This window comes from Dryobates pubescens, chromosome 4, assembly GCF_014839835.1.
Source record: "Dryobates pubescens isolate bDryPub1 chromosome 4, bDryPub1.pri, whole genome shotgun sequence".
In the NCBI taxonomy this organism is placed as follows: domain Eukaryota; kingdom Metazoa; phylum Chordata; class Aves; order Piciformes; family Picidae; genus Dryobates; species Dryobates pubescens.
The window spans coordinates 47472584-47493608 of NC_071615.1; the positions used below are offsets into that span (position 1 = coordinate 47472584).

General features: G+C 44.6%; 1 protein-coding gene across 1 annotated transcript; it reads right to left on the reverse strand.

Annotated features, from left to right (window-relative positions):
- Positions 1-530: 530 nt before the first annotated feature.
- EFHB (EF-hand domain family member B) lies at positions 531-19143 on the reverse strand. Its single transcript, XM_054161234.1, has 13 exons — positions 19078-19143; positions 18586-18648; positions 17167-17310; positions 15347-15527; positions 14234-14344; positions 12275-12404; positions 11086-11177; positions 9891-9950; positions 8394-8548; positions 6511-6718; positions 5913-6089; positions 5194-5375; positions 531-695 (listed from the first exon to the last, which is right to left on the reverse strand). The coding sequence occupies exons 1-13, from the start codon at positions 19141-19143 to the stop codon at positions 531-533; spliced, it is 1734 nt and encodes a 577-aa protein (XP_054017209.1).
- Between the last annotated feature and the right edge of the window lie 1882 nt (positions 19144-21025).

Sequence of the window (21025 nt, forward strand, 5' to 3'; positions counted from 1 at the left end):
CCTCAAGCTGCCACTGGCTAGGTTTAGGCTGGACATTAGGAAACATTTTGTCATGGCAAGAGTGGTCAGGCATTGGAAAGTGCTGCCCAGGGAGGAGGTTGTGGCACCAAGCCTGTATGTGTTTAAAGGTGTTTTGGACGTGGTGCTTGGGGCTCTGGTTTAGGGGTGAGCCTCACTGAGTAGGGTTCTCACTTGGACTGGGTGATCTGTTATTGAATTCACAGGTTGGGGAGTGAAACAGATACAAAGGGGCTTCTAAATCTGCACCAGGACTCTCTCTGTGTGCATAAAACATTGAACAACAGAAAGCAAATGGAAACTCCACAGCAGGATTTATGGCTGTGAAATAGGCTGTTTCCTGTGTCCACCTTCTGGGCTGGACACTCAGGACACCGGAGGTGTAACTTAGGTGGCAGTCCAGGAAGCACCCAGCCAAAACTGCCACAACCTTAGTGAGAATGTTTATTGTATTCAACATCAGAATTCAGACCAGTGTCAATTTCAATAAATGCACTGCCCAAAGACTAGAATTAGCAGCTGGTTTCTGTGTGTGATCTGTGTATCTCATCCAGTACGTTGCTGATGCTTTCCACACAGATCTCTTCTTTTGGATGTTTCTCTTGGGTTTGCTTCCATATCTCTTCAAGCCTTTCCTCTGCAATGTTCATGCCAATGTTGTGGAGAATTTGTGCAATCTACAAAATAATGCAATTCATGTCATTCTGGTCAACATCTGCTTCAAACTACAAAGCATCTGCTTTCTCACAGATATTAGCAATCTATTTGCCAAGCAATATTTTCACAGAATTTCAGGGGCTGGAAGGAGCCTCAAAAGCTCCTCCAGTCCAACACCCCCCCTGCAAGAGCAGGAGCAGCTAGAGCAGATCACACAGGAATACATTCAGGTGGGGTTTGAATATCTCCAGAGAGGGAGACTCCACAGCCCCCCTGGGCAGCCTGTGCCAGTGTTGTGTCACCCTCACAGTGAAAAAATTTTTCCTCATATTTATGTGAACCTTCCTATGCCTCAACTTCCACCATTGCCCCTTCTGCTGTCATTGGGCATCACCAAGCAGAGCCAGAGCAGGACCATAGAATCTAGCATGGGTAGTACAGGAATACATCCAGATGGGTCTGGAAAGTCTCCAGAAAAGGAGATTCCATAACTCCTCTGGGTAGCCTGTTCCAGTGCTCTGTTACTCTCACAGTGAAGTTCCTCCTCATGTTGAGGTGGAACCTCCTGTGCTGTAGTTTCTATTCCCCCTTGTCCTGTCCCAGGGTGCAACTGAGCAGAGCATGTCCCCTCCCTCTTGTCACCCAGCCCTCAGATATTTAGAGACATTGATTAAAACCCCTGAACAGCCCCAGGGCTCTCAGCCTCTCCTCACCAGGCAGTGCCCCAGTCCCTTCATTATCCTCGTAGCCCTCCATTGGACTCTCTCAAGTCCTGTGTGGCCTCACCAGGACAGAGTAGAGGGGGAGAAGAACCTCCCTGGATCTGCTGGACACACTCCTCTTAATGCACCCCAGGATCCCATTGGCCTTCTTGGCCACCAGGGCACATTGTTAAATCAATACTACTACTCATGAGGAAAATACAGCAGATTTCATCTCGTGTCTTCAACAATCTAGTGAAATGTAAAAGTTAAACTAATAGCAATATTCCATCACAGGACACCACTGCAAGAACAATAAAAGACCTACATGCTCTCATAACCTGGCTTTACTGTCTTAAAACACAACTCTGTCCTGGCTCTCCAACAACCATGAATCAATCACTGACTAAACCACAGACTATCAAATGTGCAGGCAGGGTTAAAGCTGCTACCTACTACTGACATGATCAGGCTGAATATAAATTAGACACTAGCACTCAGTTATGTAACTTTTATTCTCTTCAGTAGACTTCAGTATGGGTTCCAGTGAAGGAAACAGCAGGCCCTATAGAACTATTTTGTTCCCTTTAAACATGGAGAGCCACCTCAAGAAACTGCTTCACAGTCTGGATCGTTTCTACAGGTCTATACAAAAATGGGGAGTATTAAATTAACCCTGGGCTTTCATCTAATAATGGCATTAGATGTTTGAAAACAGTAATGCTCCCTACCAAACTAAATCAAAGCCCAGCACTAAAATACTAAAACCATTCCGTGGGTACAGGGTGATTTAATCCATCCAGAGGTGGTTCTGTACTGAACTCTGTATTGCCTGTACAGCCTACAATGGAGTATGACATCTCAGGCCACATTTTAACTTCTCATGAAGCATGAATTCCATTCACTGATAGCTATGTTCTGCATGCACAGATTTCCTGCTTCAGAGCTAGGTGATAAAATGGCAAAAGCTCATGGACACAACATTCTGACCTGCCTTTTTATGGGTCTGTGTAGAACATGACACCACACCTTTTACATCCCCAGCCACAGAATGACAGAACATTAGAGGTTAGAAAGGACCTCCAGAGAGGTCTGCAAAATATATGCCCAAGTTCTAGATCCACTTTCAAAGTGACTGAATACAATGACTGGTTTAAGCCCAGGCTGGATGAGGCTCTGGCCAGTCTGATCTAGTGTGGGGTGTCCCTGCCCATGGCTGGGGGGTTGGAACTAGATGATCCTTGTGGTCCCTTCCAACCCTGACTGATACTATGATACTATGATACCTGAGAAGGAGAGGTCAAGAGTCTCTTTTTTTCATTTTAGATTGGAAGTTCACATTTTGTTACACCTGTCTCATGATTTGGTTTTTGGTAATGAAGTTACCTCTTTTTTTTTACTATAAAATGTGCACTAATATAGAAACAAAAGAGTAAACAATACTGAAGAAGCAGCAAAGTTTAGTATTTATGTGGGAGGAACACTGGGCTGTGAGGTAACAAAGTGGTGGCAGTCCCCAGATATATCTGATAGAAAAAAACCATGGAGTCCACAAGTAAGTACCTGCAGTCTCATGTTCCATCTTTCTCCTCAGAAATAGCAGATAACACAGCAATATGAGATGACACAGCACTGGTGTGTGACTCCCTACATCCCCTGTCAGTGTACAAATCCTCTGCAGAACTCAGCCTACAGCTGGGGCTCAGCAGAGTGTTTACAAAATCACAGCATTACTGAGGCTGGAAAAGACCTCTGAGATGATCAAGTCCAGCCTATGACCTAACACCACCACATCAGTTAAACCATGCCACCAAGGCTCACATCCAGTCTTTTCTTAAACACCTCCAGGGATGGCAACTCCACCACCAACCTGGGCAGCCCATTCCAGTGGCTAAAATGTACATTCCAGCAGTCTGCTGAATTTCCCATTAGCAAAGCCTGCAAGTTTGTTTGAGGAGAGACAACTTGGGCAAAATTATCCATTGACTACCCCTGTGATAGAAGGTAGTTTTACACATCTGCTAAAATCTTGTGGGGCTTTTGAAGACATCTACTGATAGAATCATAGACTGCCTTAGGTTGGAAGGGATCTCTGGAGATCATCATCTAATCACATATCAAAGTAGGGGTAACTACCATTAAAGCATGTTGTCTGGGACCTTGCTTAGAAACCTGAATGTGCACGAAGGTGGGAATTCCACAGCTACTTTGCTCCTCTCACATTCCAGAATATTATCCAAGTATTGTTCAAAACAAGATTTGAGCATATGAATAACAACAACCTGACATGCTTGCTTACATTATGTATTGAAGTAGGATCTGTCCCACACCACACCCTGGTCTCCAGGCTGGTGCAGTATGGGTTTGATGGATGGACCATTCAGTGGATAAAGATCTGGCTTGATGGCTGCACCCAAAGGGTGGCTGTCAGTTGGTCCATGCCCAAGTGGAGGCCAGGGACAGGTGGAATCCCTCAGGGATCAGTACTGGGACCAGGCTTGTTTACTATCTTTGTTGGTGACATGGACAGTGGCACTGAGGCACCCTCACCAAGTTTGCTGATGACACCAAGCTGTGTGGTGTGGCTGACAGGCTGGAGGGAAGGGATCCATCCAGAGGGACCTTGACAGGCTGCAGAGCTGGGCCCAAGCCAACCTCATGCAGTTCAACAAGACCAACTGCAAGGTCCTGCCTCTGGGGTCAGGGCAATCCCAAGCACCAATATAGGCTGGGCAGGGACTGGCTTGAGAGCAGCCCTGAAGAAAAGGACCTGGGGGTGCTGGTGGATGAGAAGCTCAACATGAGCCAGCAGTGAGCACTTGCAGCCCAGAGAGCCAACCAGAGCCCGGGCTGCATCAAGAGAAGTGTGGCCAGCAGGTTGAGGGAGGTGATTCTCCCCCCTCTACTCCACTCTGCTAAGATCCCCAGCTGGAGTACTGTGTCCAGTTCTGGAGCCCCTATTATAAGAAGGATCTCGAGGTGCTGGAAGGTGTCCAGAGAAGGGCCACAAGGATGAGCAGAGGGCTGGAGCACCTCTGCTATGGAGACAGACTGAGAGAGTTGGGGCTGTTCAGTTTGGAGAAGAGAAGGCTCCAAGGAGACCTAATTGTGGCCTTCCAGCATCTGAAGAGGGCTACAAGAAAGCTGGGGAGGGACTTTTGAGGGTGTCAGGGAGTGATAGGACTAGGGGGAATGGAGCAAGGCTAGAAAGGGGTAGATTCAGACTGGATGTTAGGAAGAAAAATCTTCCCCATGAGGGTGGTGAGACACTGGCACAGGTTGCCCAGGGAGGTGGTGGAAGCCGCATCCCTGGAGGCTTTTAAGGCCAGGCTGGATGTGTCTCTGAGCAACCTGATATAGTGTGAGGTGTCCTTGCCCATGGAAGTGGGGTTGGAACTGGCTGATCCTTGAGGTCCCCTCCAACCCTAACAATTCTGTGATTCTATGATCTCAGTAAAATTAATAGCTACCACCTTTAGGAATAATTTTGGATTTGTAAGGCCAGGCTGGATGTGTCTCTGGGCAACCTGCTGTAGTGTGAGGTGTCCCTGCCCATGGCAGGGGGTGTGGAACTGGATGATCCTTGAGGTCACTTCCAACCCTGACAATTTCAGTGAAATTAATAGCTACCCCCTTTGGGAACACTTTTTGCTGTGAAGAGCACATATTTTTCAGAGAGTTGAACAGATGTAAAGAAACTCAGTAATGTTGGAACAGTGACTTTTGCAATCTGTTTGCTTGATAATATGACTTTCCACTCTTACACGGCTAGAGGCACATTTATCTTGGAAGAATATTGTGAAGAAACACACTGTACCTCTGCCTTTGGTCTTGTTTTAAATAAGTCTCTTTCAGACACTCCTTTTTGACTGAAGACAGAAGGGAACAATAACGAATAAGCATTGCCCTCATCACCATAATTAGTCCTGTCATTGATGCGGCGTCTTCGAGGAGCGGGAAGATCTGAGCGAATGCTTGGAACACCACACACTGGATAACCTGTGGAAACCAACCAACAGGTGCTATAGAAAAGCCTGCATGTAAAGAGAATGCCAGAGGGCATAAAATGGTTTTGCATGAAATCTGAACAAATTTGGTATTTAATCTCCCACAGCTTCCATTAAAGAAAACCCATTTTTCTTCCTCATCTCTTTTTTCATGTCTTTAGAACTGCCAGCTTCAGCTACATCACGAAGCATGGCAAGAGGAAATCTTGCAGTAATGTTCTAGTACTTCCCCAGGATTTCCAGCTGAACACATTTTGAGGTGATTCAAGGAAGAGTCCCATAAAATTACTAGCATATTTTCTTGAAGACATCAAGATTAACTTTCATGTTTTGCATAGATGCTAAACATTGCTAAACATCCAGGTCATGCAAACTTCCAAGCCACAGTCCCAAACAAACCTGACTTAAATAAATTAATTCATTGTTGTGCATTGTTAGAACCTGTAAGCAATACTCCTAAAGCTTGTTCCTGATTTTATCCTGATTTTCTTTTATACAGAGATTTTATCCTGATTTATCCTGTACTTACAGGTTGTTGGGAGACCACCTACTACAGCATTATACTGCGAAGAAGTTGTTTGATAATTTGATTTAAGTGGTTTGGGTGCCTTTTCTGAGCTTCCCAGTTCTCTTAATGCAGGATCCTCTGTCTTCAGCAGGGGCTTCTCATTCACATCTTCAGGTACAAGAGCATCTAGTTTTTGATCTATGAACAAATGTCATGGTACATCCAGAATTTAGTGTCAGTGCAGTATAGGCCAAGAGGTAAAACACATTGCTTGAATCCCTGAAAAACTATTTATCACAGGATAAACAACACATCACAGGATAAACTATAAATCAATATAAATGAAGTAGGCAATATAATTGATTTGTATTTCTGAGAATGATTCTAAGAGATTTTTTTGCTGTCTCCTAATTTATGGGGTATTCTCAGCATGCAACCTAGAACCCCACAGTTCTGAAATACATTTGTATCTGAGGCTGTTCTAGTGGTAGGCAAGGACTAAATGCACTCCTTCAAGCCCACCCTCCCTAAGGACCACCCAGTCTACAAAAGTAATGTCCCTTCAATAACTGTTACAAGAACAAGACCCCAATAAACTTCCCAGTATTAAATCACCTACATTTTGCAACTATTTTTTCTTCAAACTCTTTGACAGCCATTCTGTCTTTCCAGTTCAGGTAGTTTGTGAACTCCAGGTAATTAATCAGACCATCTTTATCCAAATCACAGCACTCAAATAAGGAATCTAGGAGCTCATCATCTACATTCACGTTAAGCTGAAAGCAGCACTTCCGTAGGTCGTTCTTGTCTATCATGCCATCACCATTCTGTTGGAAACAAAACAGTTTTACAGCAGCCATTACAAAAGGGCTCCACCAAAAGAAACACATATGCAACTACATAAATATGTATCTATATCTATATCCATATTTATAAGGGCCACGAGGATGAGCGGAGGGCTGGAGCTCCCCTCCTATGAGGACAGACTGAGGGAGTTGGGGCTGTTCAGTCTGGAGAAGAGAAGGCTCCCAGGAGACCTAATTGCGGCCTTCCAGTATCTGAAGGGGGCTACAGGAAAGCTGGGGAGGGACTTTTGAGGGTGTCAGGGATAGGACTGGGGGAGAATGGAAAAAAACTAGAAATGGGTAGATTCAGATTGGATGTTAGGAAGAAATTCTTCTCCATGACGGTGGTGAGACACTGACACAGGTTGCCCAGGGAGGTGGTGGAAGCCTCATCCCTGGAGGTTTTGAAGGCCAGGCTGGATGTGTCTCTGAGCAACCTGATGTAGTGTGAGGTGTCCCTGCCCATGGCAGGGGGGTTGGAACTAGATGATCCTTGAGGTCCCTCCCAACCCTAACAATTCTGTGATTCTATACCTATATCTATATCCACACACACACACTGAGAACCAGGTTCACCGTTCCAGAACATTAGTGTGTACAAAATGAAACCCTGAGCTGTTCAGAAATTAAAAACATGAACATAAAAGCATCAGTAAATAATTTTCAGTTTAAATAACAGCTGATCTGAGAGTAAAAAAACATCTGACAGGGTGTTGTAACAAGGTAACAATCTTAGCATCAATGCTGAGGTAAAGCCAAGAATTATTTTGAAAGTAAGGCATCAGTCATTCTGTACATGTTACTACTAATGCTGGATATGAAATGTCAATTAGATTTTTTTGTTCCAAAAGACAAAAAAAAAAGAGGAAATACCTGAGATTCTGAACTTTGATGACTCAGTAAAAAAAGTATAGCTTGGGGAAAAAAAAAAAAACATTGAATGAAATCCCTTCAATCATTTTTCTTTTAAGAAGAAAGAAATACCAAATTTTGAAAGGAGAAAAAATGCTAAGATTATTCCTGCACACACATCCCTTGCTCACTGTTAGCTTGGATGTTCAGCCTGGACAAGAGGAGGCTCCAGGAAGCCTCATGGAGGCCTTCCAGTACCAGAAGGGGGCTACAGGAAGGATGGGCAGAGACTGTTTGCAAAGACCTGCAGTGACAGGACAAGAGGCAATGGCTTCAAACTAGAGAAGATTTAGATTGGATGTTAGGAGCAAGTTCTTGACTGTGAGGGTGGTGGAACACTGGAACAGGCTGCCCAGGGAGGTGGTTGAAGCCCCTTTGCTAGAGATATTGAAGGTGAGGCTGGACGAGGCCCTGGGCAGCCTGATCTAGTTGGGGATGTCCCTGCTGACTGTGGCGAGGTCAGACTGGATGACCTCTGGAGGTCCCTCCTGGCCCAGACTATTCTATGATTCTATGCTTCTATGATATTCCAAATATTGCTGTGAAAGTCTCCAAATACAGTTGTGTTTAATTCCACAGCATATCATAATAGATTATACATACTGTAACTACAAAGTCATTGTTATCCTTATAGCCTTCTTCTGTATTTGCTTCGCTATGCTTATGTTTCATGTCTGCATCTCCATGGCACAGCAACACTAAAGTCACACATTCCTTTACATGTATACTTTCTCAAAGCACTAACCTTATCATAATGTCTGAATGCTTCTAGCAACATGCTGAAATTTTCATAGTTAGCTTTCTTCAAGCTCTGCCGAACTGCAGTCAAGACAGCTATCTCTCTGTCTTTACCATGGAGGATCGCACTTGGAACCCAGCAGTGAAGGAGATCACCAACTCCTGCATGAAAATAAACACTTCCTCAATTAGCTATGCATGTGCAGAAAACAGAGATGGTTTTAAAATAGCTTACAGTCTTACAGAAAAAGACCACTCCCATTTCAAAATGTTGATTTTAAGCACTGCTGGACACCTGACATTGCCATTTCATTGAAAGATCAATGCTCCATATGATTTCTCCACTCACATGCATTCAATATCAAGAATTTTGAAACAGGCTAAGGTAGTTTCACAAATCCATCCACTACTTCCACCAGCTTCTGACAATAGTAAGAGATACTCAATGTTCAGATAGCTGAGAACAAAAGAACACACAGAATCACAGAATCATACAATTGTCAGGGTTGGAAGAGATCTCAAGGATCATCCAGTTACAACCCCCCTACCATGGGCAGGGACACCTCACACTATATCAGGTTGCTCAGAGACACATTCAGCCTGGCCTTAAAAAACTCCAGGGATGAGGCTTCCACCACCTCCCTGGGCAACCTGTGCCAGTGTCTCACCACCCTCGTGCTCAAGAATTTCTTCCTAACATCCAATCTGAATCTGCCCATTTCTAGTTTTGCTCCATTCCCCCTAGACCTATCACTCCCTGACACCCTTAAAAGTCCCTCCCCAGCTTTCTTGTAGCCCTCTTCAGATACTGCAAGGCCACAATTAGGTCTCCTCGGAGCCTTCCCTTCTCCAGACTGAACAGCCCCAACTCTCTCAGTCTGTCTCCATAGCAGAGCAGCTCCAACCCCCTGATTATCCTTGTGGCCCTTCTCTGGACACCTTCCAGCACCTGCAGATCCTTCTTATAATAGGTGCTCCAGAACTGGACACAGTTCAATTTTGTCATAGTGAACATTTTTTATTGTTGTTCCATTTTCTCTCTCCCTGGTACCTTCAAAAACTTGTTAGGCACATTTATTGCTTGATTATTTTTTGCTCTTTGTATACAAGTAGTGGGGGATAAAAAAAATCAATGAGATGAAAGACATGTGATGGATTTAAACAGCCATTTTAACTTTGCCATGTAGGTGCCAATAAGTTTTCTGTCATTCCTCATTTTCTTTATATTCAGATAGCCCTTAAATGAAGTTTTAAAGAAACATTGACATTACAGCCCCCCTCAATACAATCATACTACATTCAGTATTTCTTTGCTTCTAGTATCAATTTTTTTCCCCCAACTTCCATTCTTCTCAAATCTTCCCTCCAAAATTTTACTCACTGTCAAAGCTTTGTACCTTGCCTCTCAGATTTTAAGCAAGTTATAGAGGCTGCACAAACAGCAGTGATGACCTCAGCGTAATGCCATTAACTAAGTAAGATTTTATTCTGCCCCTGAGCTTACCGCTTTTATCTAGACGGAGTACTGGTCCGGCGGTGTGGTCTGGGGGAGCATTCAGCGTTTCTGCTACGCTGTCAATAACAACATTTCTTTGTTAACTGTCAAATAGAATCACAGAATCAACCAGCTTGGAAAAGACCTCAGAGAGCATCAAGTCCGACCTATTGCCTAATACCCAACAGCTCATGACAACTAAACCATGGCTCCAAGTGCCACATCCAGTCCTTCTTTGAACACCTCCAGGGACGGTGACTCCACCACCTCCCTGGGCAGCACATTCCAATGGCCAATTACTCTTTCTGGGAAGAACTTTCTCCTCACCTCCAGCTTAATCTTCCCCGGTGCAGTTTGAGACTGTGTCCTCTTGTTCTGGTGCTGGTTGCCTGGGAGAAGAGACCAACCCCCACCTGGCTACAACCTCCTTTCAGGTAGTTGTAGAGAGCAATAAGGTCTCCCCTGAGCCTCCTCTTCTCCAGGCTAAACACCCCCAGCTCCCTCAGCCTCTCCTCACAGAGCTGTGCTCCAGACATCTCCCCAGCCACGTTGCCCTTCTGTGGGCACATTCAAGTATCTCACTGTCCTTCTTAGATCAAGGAGCCCAGAACTGGATGCAGTACTCAAGGTGTGGCCTAACCAGTGCTGAGGACAGGACAGAAGGACTTCCCTACTCCTGCTGCCCACACTATTTCTGATGCAGGCCAGGATGCCATTGGCCTTCTTGGCCACCTGGGCACACTGCTGGCTCATGTTCAGCCAGCTGTCAACCAGCATCCCCAGGTCCCTTTCTGTGTGGCTGCTGTCCAGTAAAAGAGTCAAATCCACAAACAACAGGTGAGATATTTAAATTCTTTTAAACCTTCTTAAATGCAAAAAAATGGGTGAAGAAATGTATTACCCTGTGCCTGTAACTTGCTTGGTGCAGCTTCGATCTCTTCAGGCACAGATCAGTTAAATGGTTGGACTCAATAATGTTAAAGACCTTTTCCAACCTAAGCAATTCTCTGAGAGCAAAACTTAACTTCACCACATAATCACAGTACAGCCCTCATTAGCAACATGAATATTTATCAACCTAATTAGAACAAGTAGAAAGTCACTTTTTGTAACTGAATGCTGCAGTGGAAGCTTTGAGCACAGTTATTGTTTTTACCCAAGACAGTAAACAGGAGTGTATTTAGTTCTTGTGAGGTATCTTCACTTACTAATGGATCAAGGACTTTTCCAAGCTGAGGCTGAAATTTTTCCTTGAAATCATCACTTTGCTTTGGTACCACTTTGGCTGCTTTCTTGCTACAAATTATGTGAATAACCCTCAGGCACACTTCTTTAAGGATACACATCACTTTTTCAGTAATAATTAAAAATACTTTTAACATGTTAGAAGGCAACAGCAAACCCTCTGCAAGGACAAACATGGATTTAGAAACTGATGAAACTTGCCATGAAAAGCCATAGGTGTCTTTGTGTAATGCCACAGACATGCCAAGTGCTGTTATTGTGATAGCTGTAGGCAAATTTAATATTGGGGGGGCGGAATTTCCAACCCACCTGTAGTGGTGTGATGGTTTAATCTACCCACACCCACATAAAGCACAGCTAAACTCGGCCAGAGAAGGGAATGGAAAGCTGTATTTTACAAGCAATAATGAAAGGCAATGAATCTATACAAAATATACAGTATTTGCAATAGCATACCAGAATTTACAGAGAATAACACAAATGCAGATCCTCCCAAGGAGAATCTCCCCTCGGGTTCCCCTCAAACCTCTCTTCCTCTCCTCCCCTTTCCCCTAGTAGATAATTAGGTGAAAAAGGAGACAGAGAAAAGGATCTTGAGGGAAATTTCGTTCGCTCAAAGCAGTTGTTAAGAAAGTTAGTTATTCTTATCAATTTGCAGTTCAGGGTCGACATGCAGGCAGTCTGGCCAAGAATGAAAGGCAGAACAGAGAGCAGGAATGTTAGAGATATTTGCTATGGAACACCACACATCTGACCAATGAAATTTGTTTAGGATTAATCTTTGTTTTCCTTTTTGTGCCTAAACATTCAGCTAGAGAACTCTGTAGCTGTCCTTTGCTTACAGGCACAGCCTAACCTGTCACACCACCATATTGCACTGTGGTAGAACTGATTTGGATAAGGAATTTCACAGAATCACCAAGGTTGGAAGAGACCTCAAAGATCATCCAGTCCAACCTGTCACCACAGACCTCATGACTAGACCATGGCACCAAGTGCCACATCCAATCCCCTCTTGAACACCTCCAGGGCTCCTTGTAATTTCTGTTCAGTTTGGTGTAGCTGAGAATGGGATTGCAAGCTGTGAAATGATCTTCAAACCTGAAGACTTTCAACACTAATTAACTACTTAACTCATTGCAACTTACGGTTGAATATCATAGGGCCAGTTTAAGGATCTGGATACACCTCGTCCATCTTTAAAGTGAGGAGTTTTTATTCCATAAGCAAAAGACTTGCTGAAGCTTGGTGAGTCATACTTCCTATTGATAGCTTCTCCTGTGGGGGAAAAAATAAACACTTTGGTTCGTAGCAAACGCCTCAGGAAGAAAAATGTACAAAGACAAAGAAATGAAGAAACAAAAGCAAATGACTAATTAACAATTCTGTTCAATTAAGGAGAACTAATCTGCATTGCTCATGTTTGCTAAGTAGTTAGAAATAACCTCATTGTCAAAAGTGAAGATAAAAGGCAAAATAAAAAGCAGAACAGCTTCAGTGGTAAAAGAGCTGGATGTCCTTTTACGTCTGAATAGGGACAAGCCCAACAGAATGAATGAAAAATGCCTAAATAGTGAGGGTCACGCAAGCAAGTAACTTCTGTCTGCTCCTGAGCTGAGCTGTGTACCATTTAATTTACTATGTGTTAAAACCAAAATAGTTTAAGAAAAAAACCTGCTTTGAGGTGCTGCACTTTCAGAGATACTCTGGCTATGCAAGCCTTCAATGGAAACTTTGCCACTGACTTCCCTGTAAAGATGGTATTACAGAATCACAGGAATTATTGAGGCTGGAAAAGACCTCTGAGATCAGCAAGTCCAGCCTATGACCTAACACCACCGCATCAGCTGAACCAAGCCACCAAGTGCCACAGCCAAGCTTTTCTTAAAGACCTCCAGTGATGGTGACTCCACCATCTCCCTTGGCAGCCCATCCCAGAGTCTAATCAGCCCATTCTGTGAGGAAGTGCTTCCTAATACCTAACCTAAACCTCCCCTGCCACAGCTCCATGCCATGCCCTCTTGTCCTGTCACCCTGCTTTTTCAGCCAGTCTTGCCTATAGAAAACAAAGTTTCACATACAAGACTATCACATAAACGAGCTGCAGGGACATGTTTGTTGTCACAGAAAAATCCCCAGTTCTGTTTCTCCCAGCTCTCTTCAAACACCTTTTGAAAAGAATGCCCATTAGAACTTTCAGAAAATATTATTCACTGCATGCTTTCTAATAAAGGCTGTATGGCAGCGTGGAATTTTTATGGTATTCCAAACTGGGCCACACAGTTGACTTGTTCTTATGCTCTCTGCTTTTGGCATGGCCTCTGCATGATCTTGTGGACAGAAGTTACAAAGGAGACAGAAACAGATAGTGAATAATTCCACTAAAAAGCCTAAGCAATGTGGGGGAGAGGGGAAATAAAAGTTTAAGTTTGGCCAGCTAACATGGGGTGAGTTCAGTCTGTTGCTGAGACCCAAATACCGTGCTGTGTCATATCAGCTTCAAAAGGAAAGTGCTGGCTGGAGTAAATTAGGGGCTTGAAGTTGAGATCCTAACATGGTAGGCTTCCTGTTCTGGTTGCTGCTTTCAGTTTCTGGATTTGGGGTGTTCTCTTCCTCTGGGGTTGGCACAGGATGGGAGGGGTGGGGGGCTTAGGTCACTGGCTTCTGCTTCTGCTTCTTCATTTTGCTGTATGGAATTTTCCTGCAAACAGGCTAAGGCAATTGTAATCACCTCATTTTTCTCATTAGGACTTTTTATCTCAACTCTTTTTATCTCAAGCTGGAGGGATTTTTTTTACTTTCCCTCACTTCTGTGTTGGAGGGAAGTATGCTGTTAAGCAGTTACACTCATTTATACCACTCATACTTAGTAGAACTTCCCAGGTGTGAGAATAACTCTGACAAGATCATGTCTTTGTACCTGCCTGTAGGAGTTTGAGCTAGTCCCTAGCTTGGCTACTAGTTGTATTTAGGAAAATTACAGAGACATTTGATGTAAGAGAAATACAAAACAATAATGATAGATAGGTTAATATAATTCTACTAATAATTCTCCTTTATTTATAATACAAATTTTTAAGTAGTTTCTTCTCAGCCTTTGAACTTACCCACATAATAGTCACTGTGTGACACAATGTACAGATCATGTCCTTCTCTGGCTTCTTTATCCACTTCCTCAAAAGTTTTTGGTGGGTTTATAAGCTCTCCAGCTGGTGCATCTGGAAGGTAAGGAATAAATATATGACAGGGCAATGGGTGTCTTCAGAGGTTGGTTCTTAGCTTTAAACAATATCATCAGAGAGGATGCTAATATGGTGGGGAAACTTCTTATAGCATAATGATGTGGGACCACAGGGGGGAAAAAAATAACCAGAAAAACTAAGAATGAACTTAACTGCTGCAAGAGAGCTAGGTGGCCAACATGTATGTGATTTGCTGCGTTCTACAGAGGAAATATTCACAAGTCAAAGTAATATCTTCTAACAGAATAGTCAAGAAGGTCAGCTACCTAAACAATTCTCTAGAGAAATCATGGAATCATAGAATTAATAGGGTTGAAAGGGACCTCAAGGATCATCCAGTTCCAACCCCCCTGCCATGAGCAGGGACACCTCACACTACATCAGGTTGCTCAGAACCACATCCAGCCTGGCCTTCAAAACCTCCAGGGATAAGGCTTCCACCACCTCCCTGGGCAGCCTGTGCCAGTGTCTCACCACCCTCATTCTGAAGAATTTCTTCCTAACATCCAATCTGAATCTACCCATTTCTAGTTTTTTTCCATCCCCCCCAGTCCTATCACTCCCTGACACCCTCAAAAGTCCCTCCCCAGCTTTCTTGTAGCCCCCTTCAGATACTGGAAGGCCGCAATTAGGTCTCCTGGGAGCCTTCTCTTCTCCAGACTGAACAGCCCCAACTCTCTCAGTCTGTCTCCATAGGAGAGGTGCTCCAGCCCTCTAATCATACAAGACTGATCCAATCATACAAGACTGATCTTGAAGCAAAGCCAAAAGCTCTACTAGTTACCAAATGTTCACAGATGCTTTTCTCTTCATCATAACTGAAAAATATTAGTATCTTTTTATGCCTTTCAGTAAGTGCTATAATAATAACTTTTCTATTAAGCTGCAATTGATGAAAACATACAATATGTGCAAGGTACTAAATGACAGACTCTATTGTATTTAGAAGGAATACATTGCAATGATAAATTGTCCTACCTCGGATGACTTTTATTCCAAATGTAGTATTAAGTATATCCAAGCCAGGAGGTAACATGGAAGATTGATCATGTGATCTGCCCAAGGGCCCCTGACGATTACTGAAGTAAATTGCTTCTTTCTTGTCTTGCATCATTTGCTGAAAAGTGGTTTTAGGCAGTGGGTTTATCAATGATGCTACCTAAAGACACCACAAACAACACGAGAGGCAGGGAAGCCAGCAAGATGTAATCAGTAACAAATCAATATATCAATATGGGCCACCCCACCCCACACACACGAACAAAAGTTTGATCATAACTGTGCTAATGAGATTTTACTTGAGTACACTGACATAATTTTATCACAGAATCACAGAATGTATCTGGTTGGAAGAGATCTCAAATATGATCCAGTGGTGACTCCACCACTGCCCTGGGCAGACCATCCCAGTGCTTGATAACCCCTTCAATGAAGAATTATTTACTAGCATCCAGCCTAAACCTCCCCAGACACAGCTTGAAACCATTTCCTCTAGTCCTGTCACTTGTCATCAAAAAGAGGCTGCCCCCTCCTCACTCCAGCCTCCCTTCAGGTAGTTGTAGAGAGTGATGAGGTCTCTCCCCAGCCTCTTCTCCAGACTAAACAACCCCAGCTTCCTCAGATGCTCCCCACAGGTCATGTGTTCCCAGCCCTTCACCAGCCTCACTGCCCTTCTCTGGACACATTCCAGCACCTCCATAGCCTTCCTCTAATGAGGGGTCCAGAACTGAGCACAATACTTGAGGGGTCGCCTCACCAGTGCTGAGTGCTGAGAGATGATCACCTCCCTGTTCCTGCTGGCCACAGTGTTTCTAATACATGCCACGATGTCATTAGCCACCTTGGCCACCTGGGCACACTGACTCATGTCTACCAAGTTCAAAATGAAACTATTTTGAGAGCAGGCTACTAACATTCAATCCTATGGTGAATCTCCAGCAAAACAGAAGATTGTGAGACAGAACTTTCTATTTTTATATGAGGTTTCCCACTCCAGATTCACAGAATCACAGAAACATTCAGGTTGGAAAAGACTCCCAGGATCACCAAGTCCAACCCAGAGAACCTTATTCTAGAGGGTCACCCCTAAACCATAGCCCCAAGCAGCATATCCAAACCACCTTTAAACACCTCCAGCCTTGGTGACTCCACCACCTCCCTGGGCAGCACATTCCAATGCCTGACCACTCTTGCCCTCAAAAAATGTTTCCTAATGTCCAGTCTGAACCTACCCAGTGGCAGCTTGAGGCCATTCCCCCTTGTTCTATCACTAATGACCTGAGAGAAGAGACCAGAATCAGCTTCTCCACAACCTCCTTTCAGGTAGCTGTAGACACCAATGATGTCTCCCCTCAGCCTCCTCATTGTTCTGGTGAAGTCTAACCAATAATTCTTCTCTGCTCCTTTCTCCCTTGTGGCCAGGGGGTGGGAGAGGAGGGCAGAGGGACAGCTTCCCTGGTCTTCTTGACCAGGGTTTGGTTTTTTTTCCATGCTGTTTGTTAATTGTGAATGTCTGTAAATATTGTGAAGCCTGTATATTTTGTACATATCCATTGCATTCTATTGTAGATTGCAGTTTTGCCTGCAAATACACCTTCCATTTGCTTCCAACTGAGCTGGTCTGGCAAAGTTCATGTTGGGGGGAAAATTCCAAGCCACCACAACAGTGGAGAAATGCTGCAGTGTACATCACCCAGCGATGTACTTTTATCCCTGACTATGGATAAATCAGCTGCTCTTACTAAAGACATTCTTAAGAGGCCCGTTCTTCCAAAGCAGACAGGCCACATCATTCTTACACTGGGTGAAGGCCGTGATGCTATGCCATGTGTCAGGTGAGACGCAAGGTCCGGATCGCCTGCTCTGCCGTAGAACACCCTCTCGACGCCTGGGGCTGGATTCCTTGTATTTCGGAACTTCCGCACGGCGGCTGGAGTGTTGGGCTGTGTGTCAGGCAAAGCAAAAGCAAGCTGTCAGCAGATATTCACAAAACATGAAGGAAGAGAAAATGTAAATGCAGCCACTTGGGTGTGATTCTGCAGGCATAAGAAGAAAATATGAAGATGTTCCAGGGCTATGCTCTGCAGGTGCTGGTGTTCTAAGCATGAGGTGAACACAGCCCAGCCCAAATTTATTGAAGCAGCAACACAAGCTGCTAAATGTCAACTGTCTGCTTCCATCTTTAGGATAGGTAACAGCTTCTTCAGGTATACCTCATGAAAAGTGGATGTTAAGTTTTATCCACTTCAGATACCTTTAGCTTGATCCACAACAATTTCACTGTCAATGAAGCAATTGCAGAAAACACTAGCATCATAGAACCACTGTCACTTTTTTTAGTGACCCATTTAGAATCATAGAATTGTCAGGGTTGGAAGGGACCTCAAGGATCATCCAGTTCCAACTCCCCTGCCATGGCAGGGACACCTCACACTACATCAGGTTGCTCAGAGACACATCCAGCCTGGCCTTAAAAACCTCCAGGAATGAGGCTTCCACCGCCTCCCTGGGCAACCTGTGCCAGTGTCTCACCACCCTCATGGGGAAGAACTTCTTCCTAACATCCAATCCAAATCTCCCCATTTCTGGTTTTGCTCCATTCCCCCCAGTCCTATCACTCCCTGACACCCTCAAAAGTCCCTCCCCAGCTTTCCTGTAGGCCCCTTTCAGATACTGGAAGGCCACAATAAGGTCTCCTCAGAGCCTCCTCTTCTCCAGACTGAACAGCCCCAATTCCCACAGTCTTGAAGGGAGAGACACTATTTAAAGGTGAGATGCTATTTCTCTACCCTCTGACTCTTCAGATACGTGGGGAAGAGCTACTGGGAAGTACAGATCTGAGGGGCATCCCTTGATAAAGGAGGATTGCCACCAGAAGTAATAATAATTCCTACTAATAATCACCACAATTGTCTAAACCAATTCTATTTAGTCACACCTAAGCAGGCATGGTGGCTTTTGTAAACCATGTAGAGAGAAAAATAATTGCCTGAACTACCAACTGCCTACCAACTGCTCTCTATGATCCAGCTTGACAAAAGCTAACATAAAAGATAATTTATATATATATATATATTATTTATATAGAAAAAATAAAATAACCAATTTCACTTTTTAATGGGTTTTTTTCCTAAGAGCCTCTCTCAAAGGACAGTAATTAATGGGAAAACATTGCAAAAAGAAAAAATCATAAGGAGCATCTGAAAAACCCAACTCACCCTGGGCAAAGCCTCAGTGAGGCAACTTGCAGCTGTAGCACCAGTGGGAAGCAACTTTCCAGCCTAAACAATGCAACCAGAAAACAAGGCATAACCAAACCTTTTGTTGGACCTGACAGCCTACAGGAAATGTTGCTTAGTGTCTCCGTTAAATAAATAAATAAATAAATAAATAAATAAATAAATAAATAAATAAATAAACTACTTTTAAAATAAAAAATTAAATTTAAAAAATTAAAATATTCGTATATATATATATATATATACTTTTTTTTTTTTTTCCCCTTAAAGGCGGGGGAAGAAGGGTGGAAGCCACACGGATTCTGGGGGGCAGAGGTCCAGCAGCGAGATGCGCCTGCCTGCCCGCCCCACGCTTCGAGTCTCCTCCAGCCTCCTCCCTCTGCCCAAAGCGGACTCCGGCCCCAGGCAGGCGCAGAGCACGGGAGAGTGTTTCCGTGGTAACGGTGGGGACCCCTTCGGCAAGGCACTCACGGCCAATAGCTCGGGAAACCTGTCTGAGAACTTCCCCTCATAGACCGGTCGCAGCTGCCCGGCCATAGCGACAGCTCCTCCCCGGCGACCCGTTACTGCGCTCGCTTGGTAACCGCGGCGGGCGGTGCCACCGCGCCCCCTGCAGGCAGCGGCGGATGCGCTCAGGCGGGGCAGGCGGAGCGGCTGCACTCAATGCCCTTCCACCGCCAGCACCGCCCGTCCACCCCCCTCACAGCCCTCCCATCATCTCCCTCACACCCCGCCCTGCCATCCACCCTCCTCATATCCCTCCCATCACCTCTCTCGTACCCAGCACCGCCCGTCCTCCCTCCTCATATCCCTCCCATCACCTCTCTCGTACCCAGCACCGCCCGTCCTCCCTCCTCATATCCCTCCCATCACCTCCCTCATACCCAGCACCGCCCGTCCTCCCTCCTCATATCCCTCCCATCACCTCTCTCGTACCCAGCGCCGCCCGTCCTCCCTCCTCATATCCCTCCCATCACCTCCCTCGTACCCAGCACCGGTTGTCCACCCCTTTCATCCCTTCCACCATCTCCCTTGCACCTGCTAGAGAAAGCTAGGAAAGAGATTTCTTCAGGCTATTCCATAACTGTCCTGATCTTAGCAAATAATTAAGGTTCAGCTGCAGAGGCAATACATTTCCTAGAGCAATTATTAAAGTCCTTGAAAATCCAGCAGCTTTTGCACTAGTGGTTTGAGTACTCTTTGGGTTGAAAGAAGATCTTACACGGTCGAAAGTTTTATCAAACTTTACATCTTTATTGATTAATCTAATACAAAGTGCAGCCCCTGTCACAAATGTTGTCACACATACAAACACATTAATAAAAGCTTTTAATTGAGGTGGCTCCTCTAGAGGCAACTGCCACTTCCATCCACACAACAGCAGGGAGGCAGCTGGAAGAAGCCTGTCAGCACCACCCATGTATCAGGACACACGGATGCTCTTCCTGTTTGTCTTTAATGTGTCAACACGTACCTAAACTGCTTGCTTTTTAGCAAGGGAGGTGGATTTCTTCAGCAAAGCAACATGGTAAGCCTGAACAAGTTTCACTGCTGCTCAAAAGCCCCAAGACTTTTACTCTCAGGTGACATTTTATAAACTTTTCCCTTCTTCTGAATAAAAATACCTGAACTTAATCACATCCTGCTCCACTCTCTATAGTCCTATGATGGCAAAACCAATTTTAGAGAAAAATACAGACCTTGATCATAATTAAGGAGTGGCTGAGGGAGCTGGGGTTGTTTAGCCTGGAGAAGAAGAGGCTTAGGGGAGACCTTGTTGCTCTCTACAACTACCTGAAGGGAGGTTGTAGCCAGGAGGGGGTTGGTCTCTTCTCCCAGACAACCACTGACAGAACAAGAGGACACAGTCTCAAGCTGTGCAGGGGGAAGTTTAGGCTTGATCTCAGAAAGAAGTTCTTCCCAGAGGGCCATTGGAATGGGCTGCCCAGGGAGGTGGTGGGGTCGACATCCCTGGAGGTGTTTGGGTGAGGCACTTAGTGCCATGGTCTAGTTGATTACATAGGGTTGGGTGATCGGTTGGACTTGATCTTGAAGGTCTCTTCCAACCTGGTTGATTCTGTGCGTAACAAACAAACACTACCAGCTGTTGCCATTTTATTCTTGGCTCTAAAAGTTGTTTGATAAGGATTTAAAATTAACATAGTTAAATTAAAACTGAATTCTCAAGACCCTTTCCTACAAACAAAGAGGAGAAGCTTGGACAATGATTGCTCTGCTCCACTGGGCAGCAGGGAAGCCCGACTGCCAAGGCACTGATAGTAGATGTGAATAGATCAGCACACATGAATGAAGCTTAACCTTCTCCAGGTAAGCTATGTTATCAGCAGCCATTAACTAGCTGTGTCCACGCTGGTGCCCTTTATCAAAAGCAGGTGAGTTTTTCTGCTGGAGACATGGC

What these genes read in the sequence shown, in the direction of transcription:
- EFHB (XM_054161234.1), bottom strand. Translation starts at nt 19,143, where the DNA reads ATGGCCGGGCAGCTGCGACCGGTCTATGAGGGGAAGTTCTCAGACAGG. An exon ending in CATTCAGACATTATGATAAG is followed by an intron (nt 6,719 to 8,393) that starts GTTAGTGCTTTG and finishes TGTTTCCAACAG; the next exon opens with AATGGTGATGGCATGATAGA. An exon ending in AGGTGGTCTCCCAACAACCT is followed by an intron (nt 5,376 to 5,912) that starts GTAAGTACAGGA and finishes TGGTTTCCACAG; the next exon opens with GTTATCCAGTGTGTGGTGTT.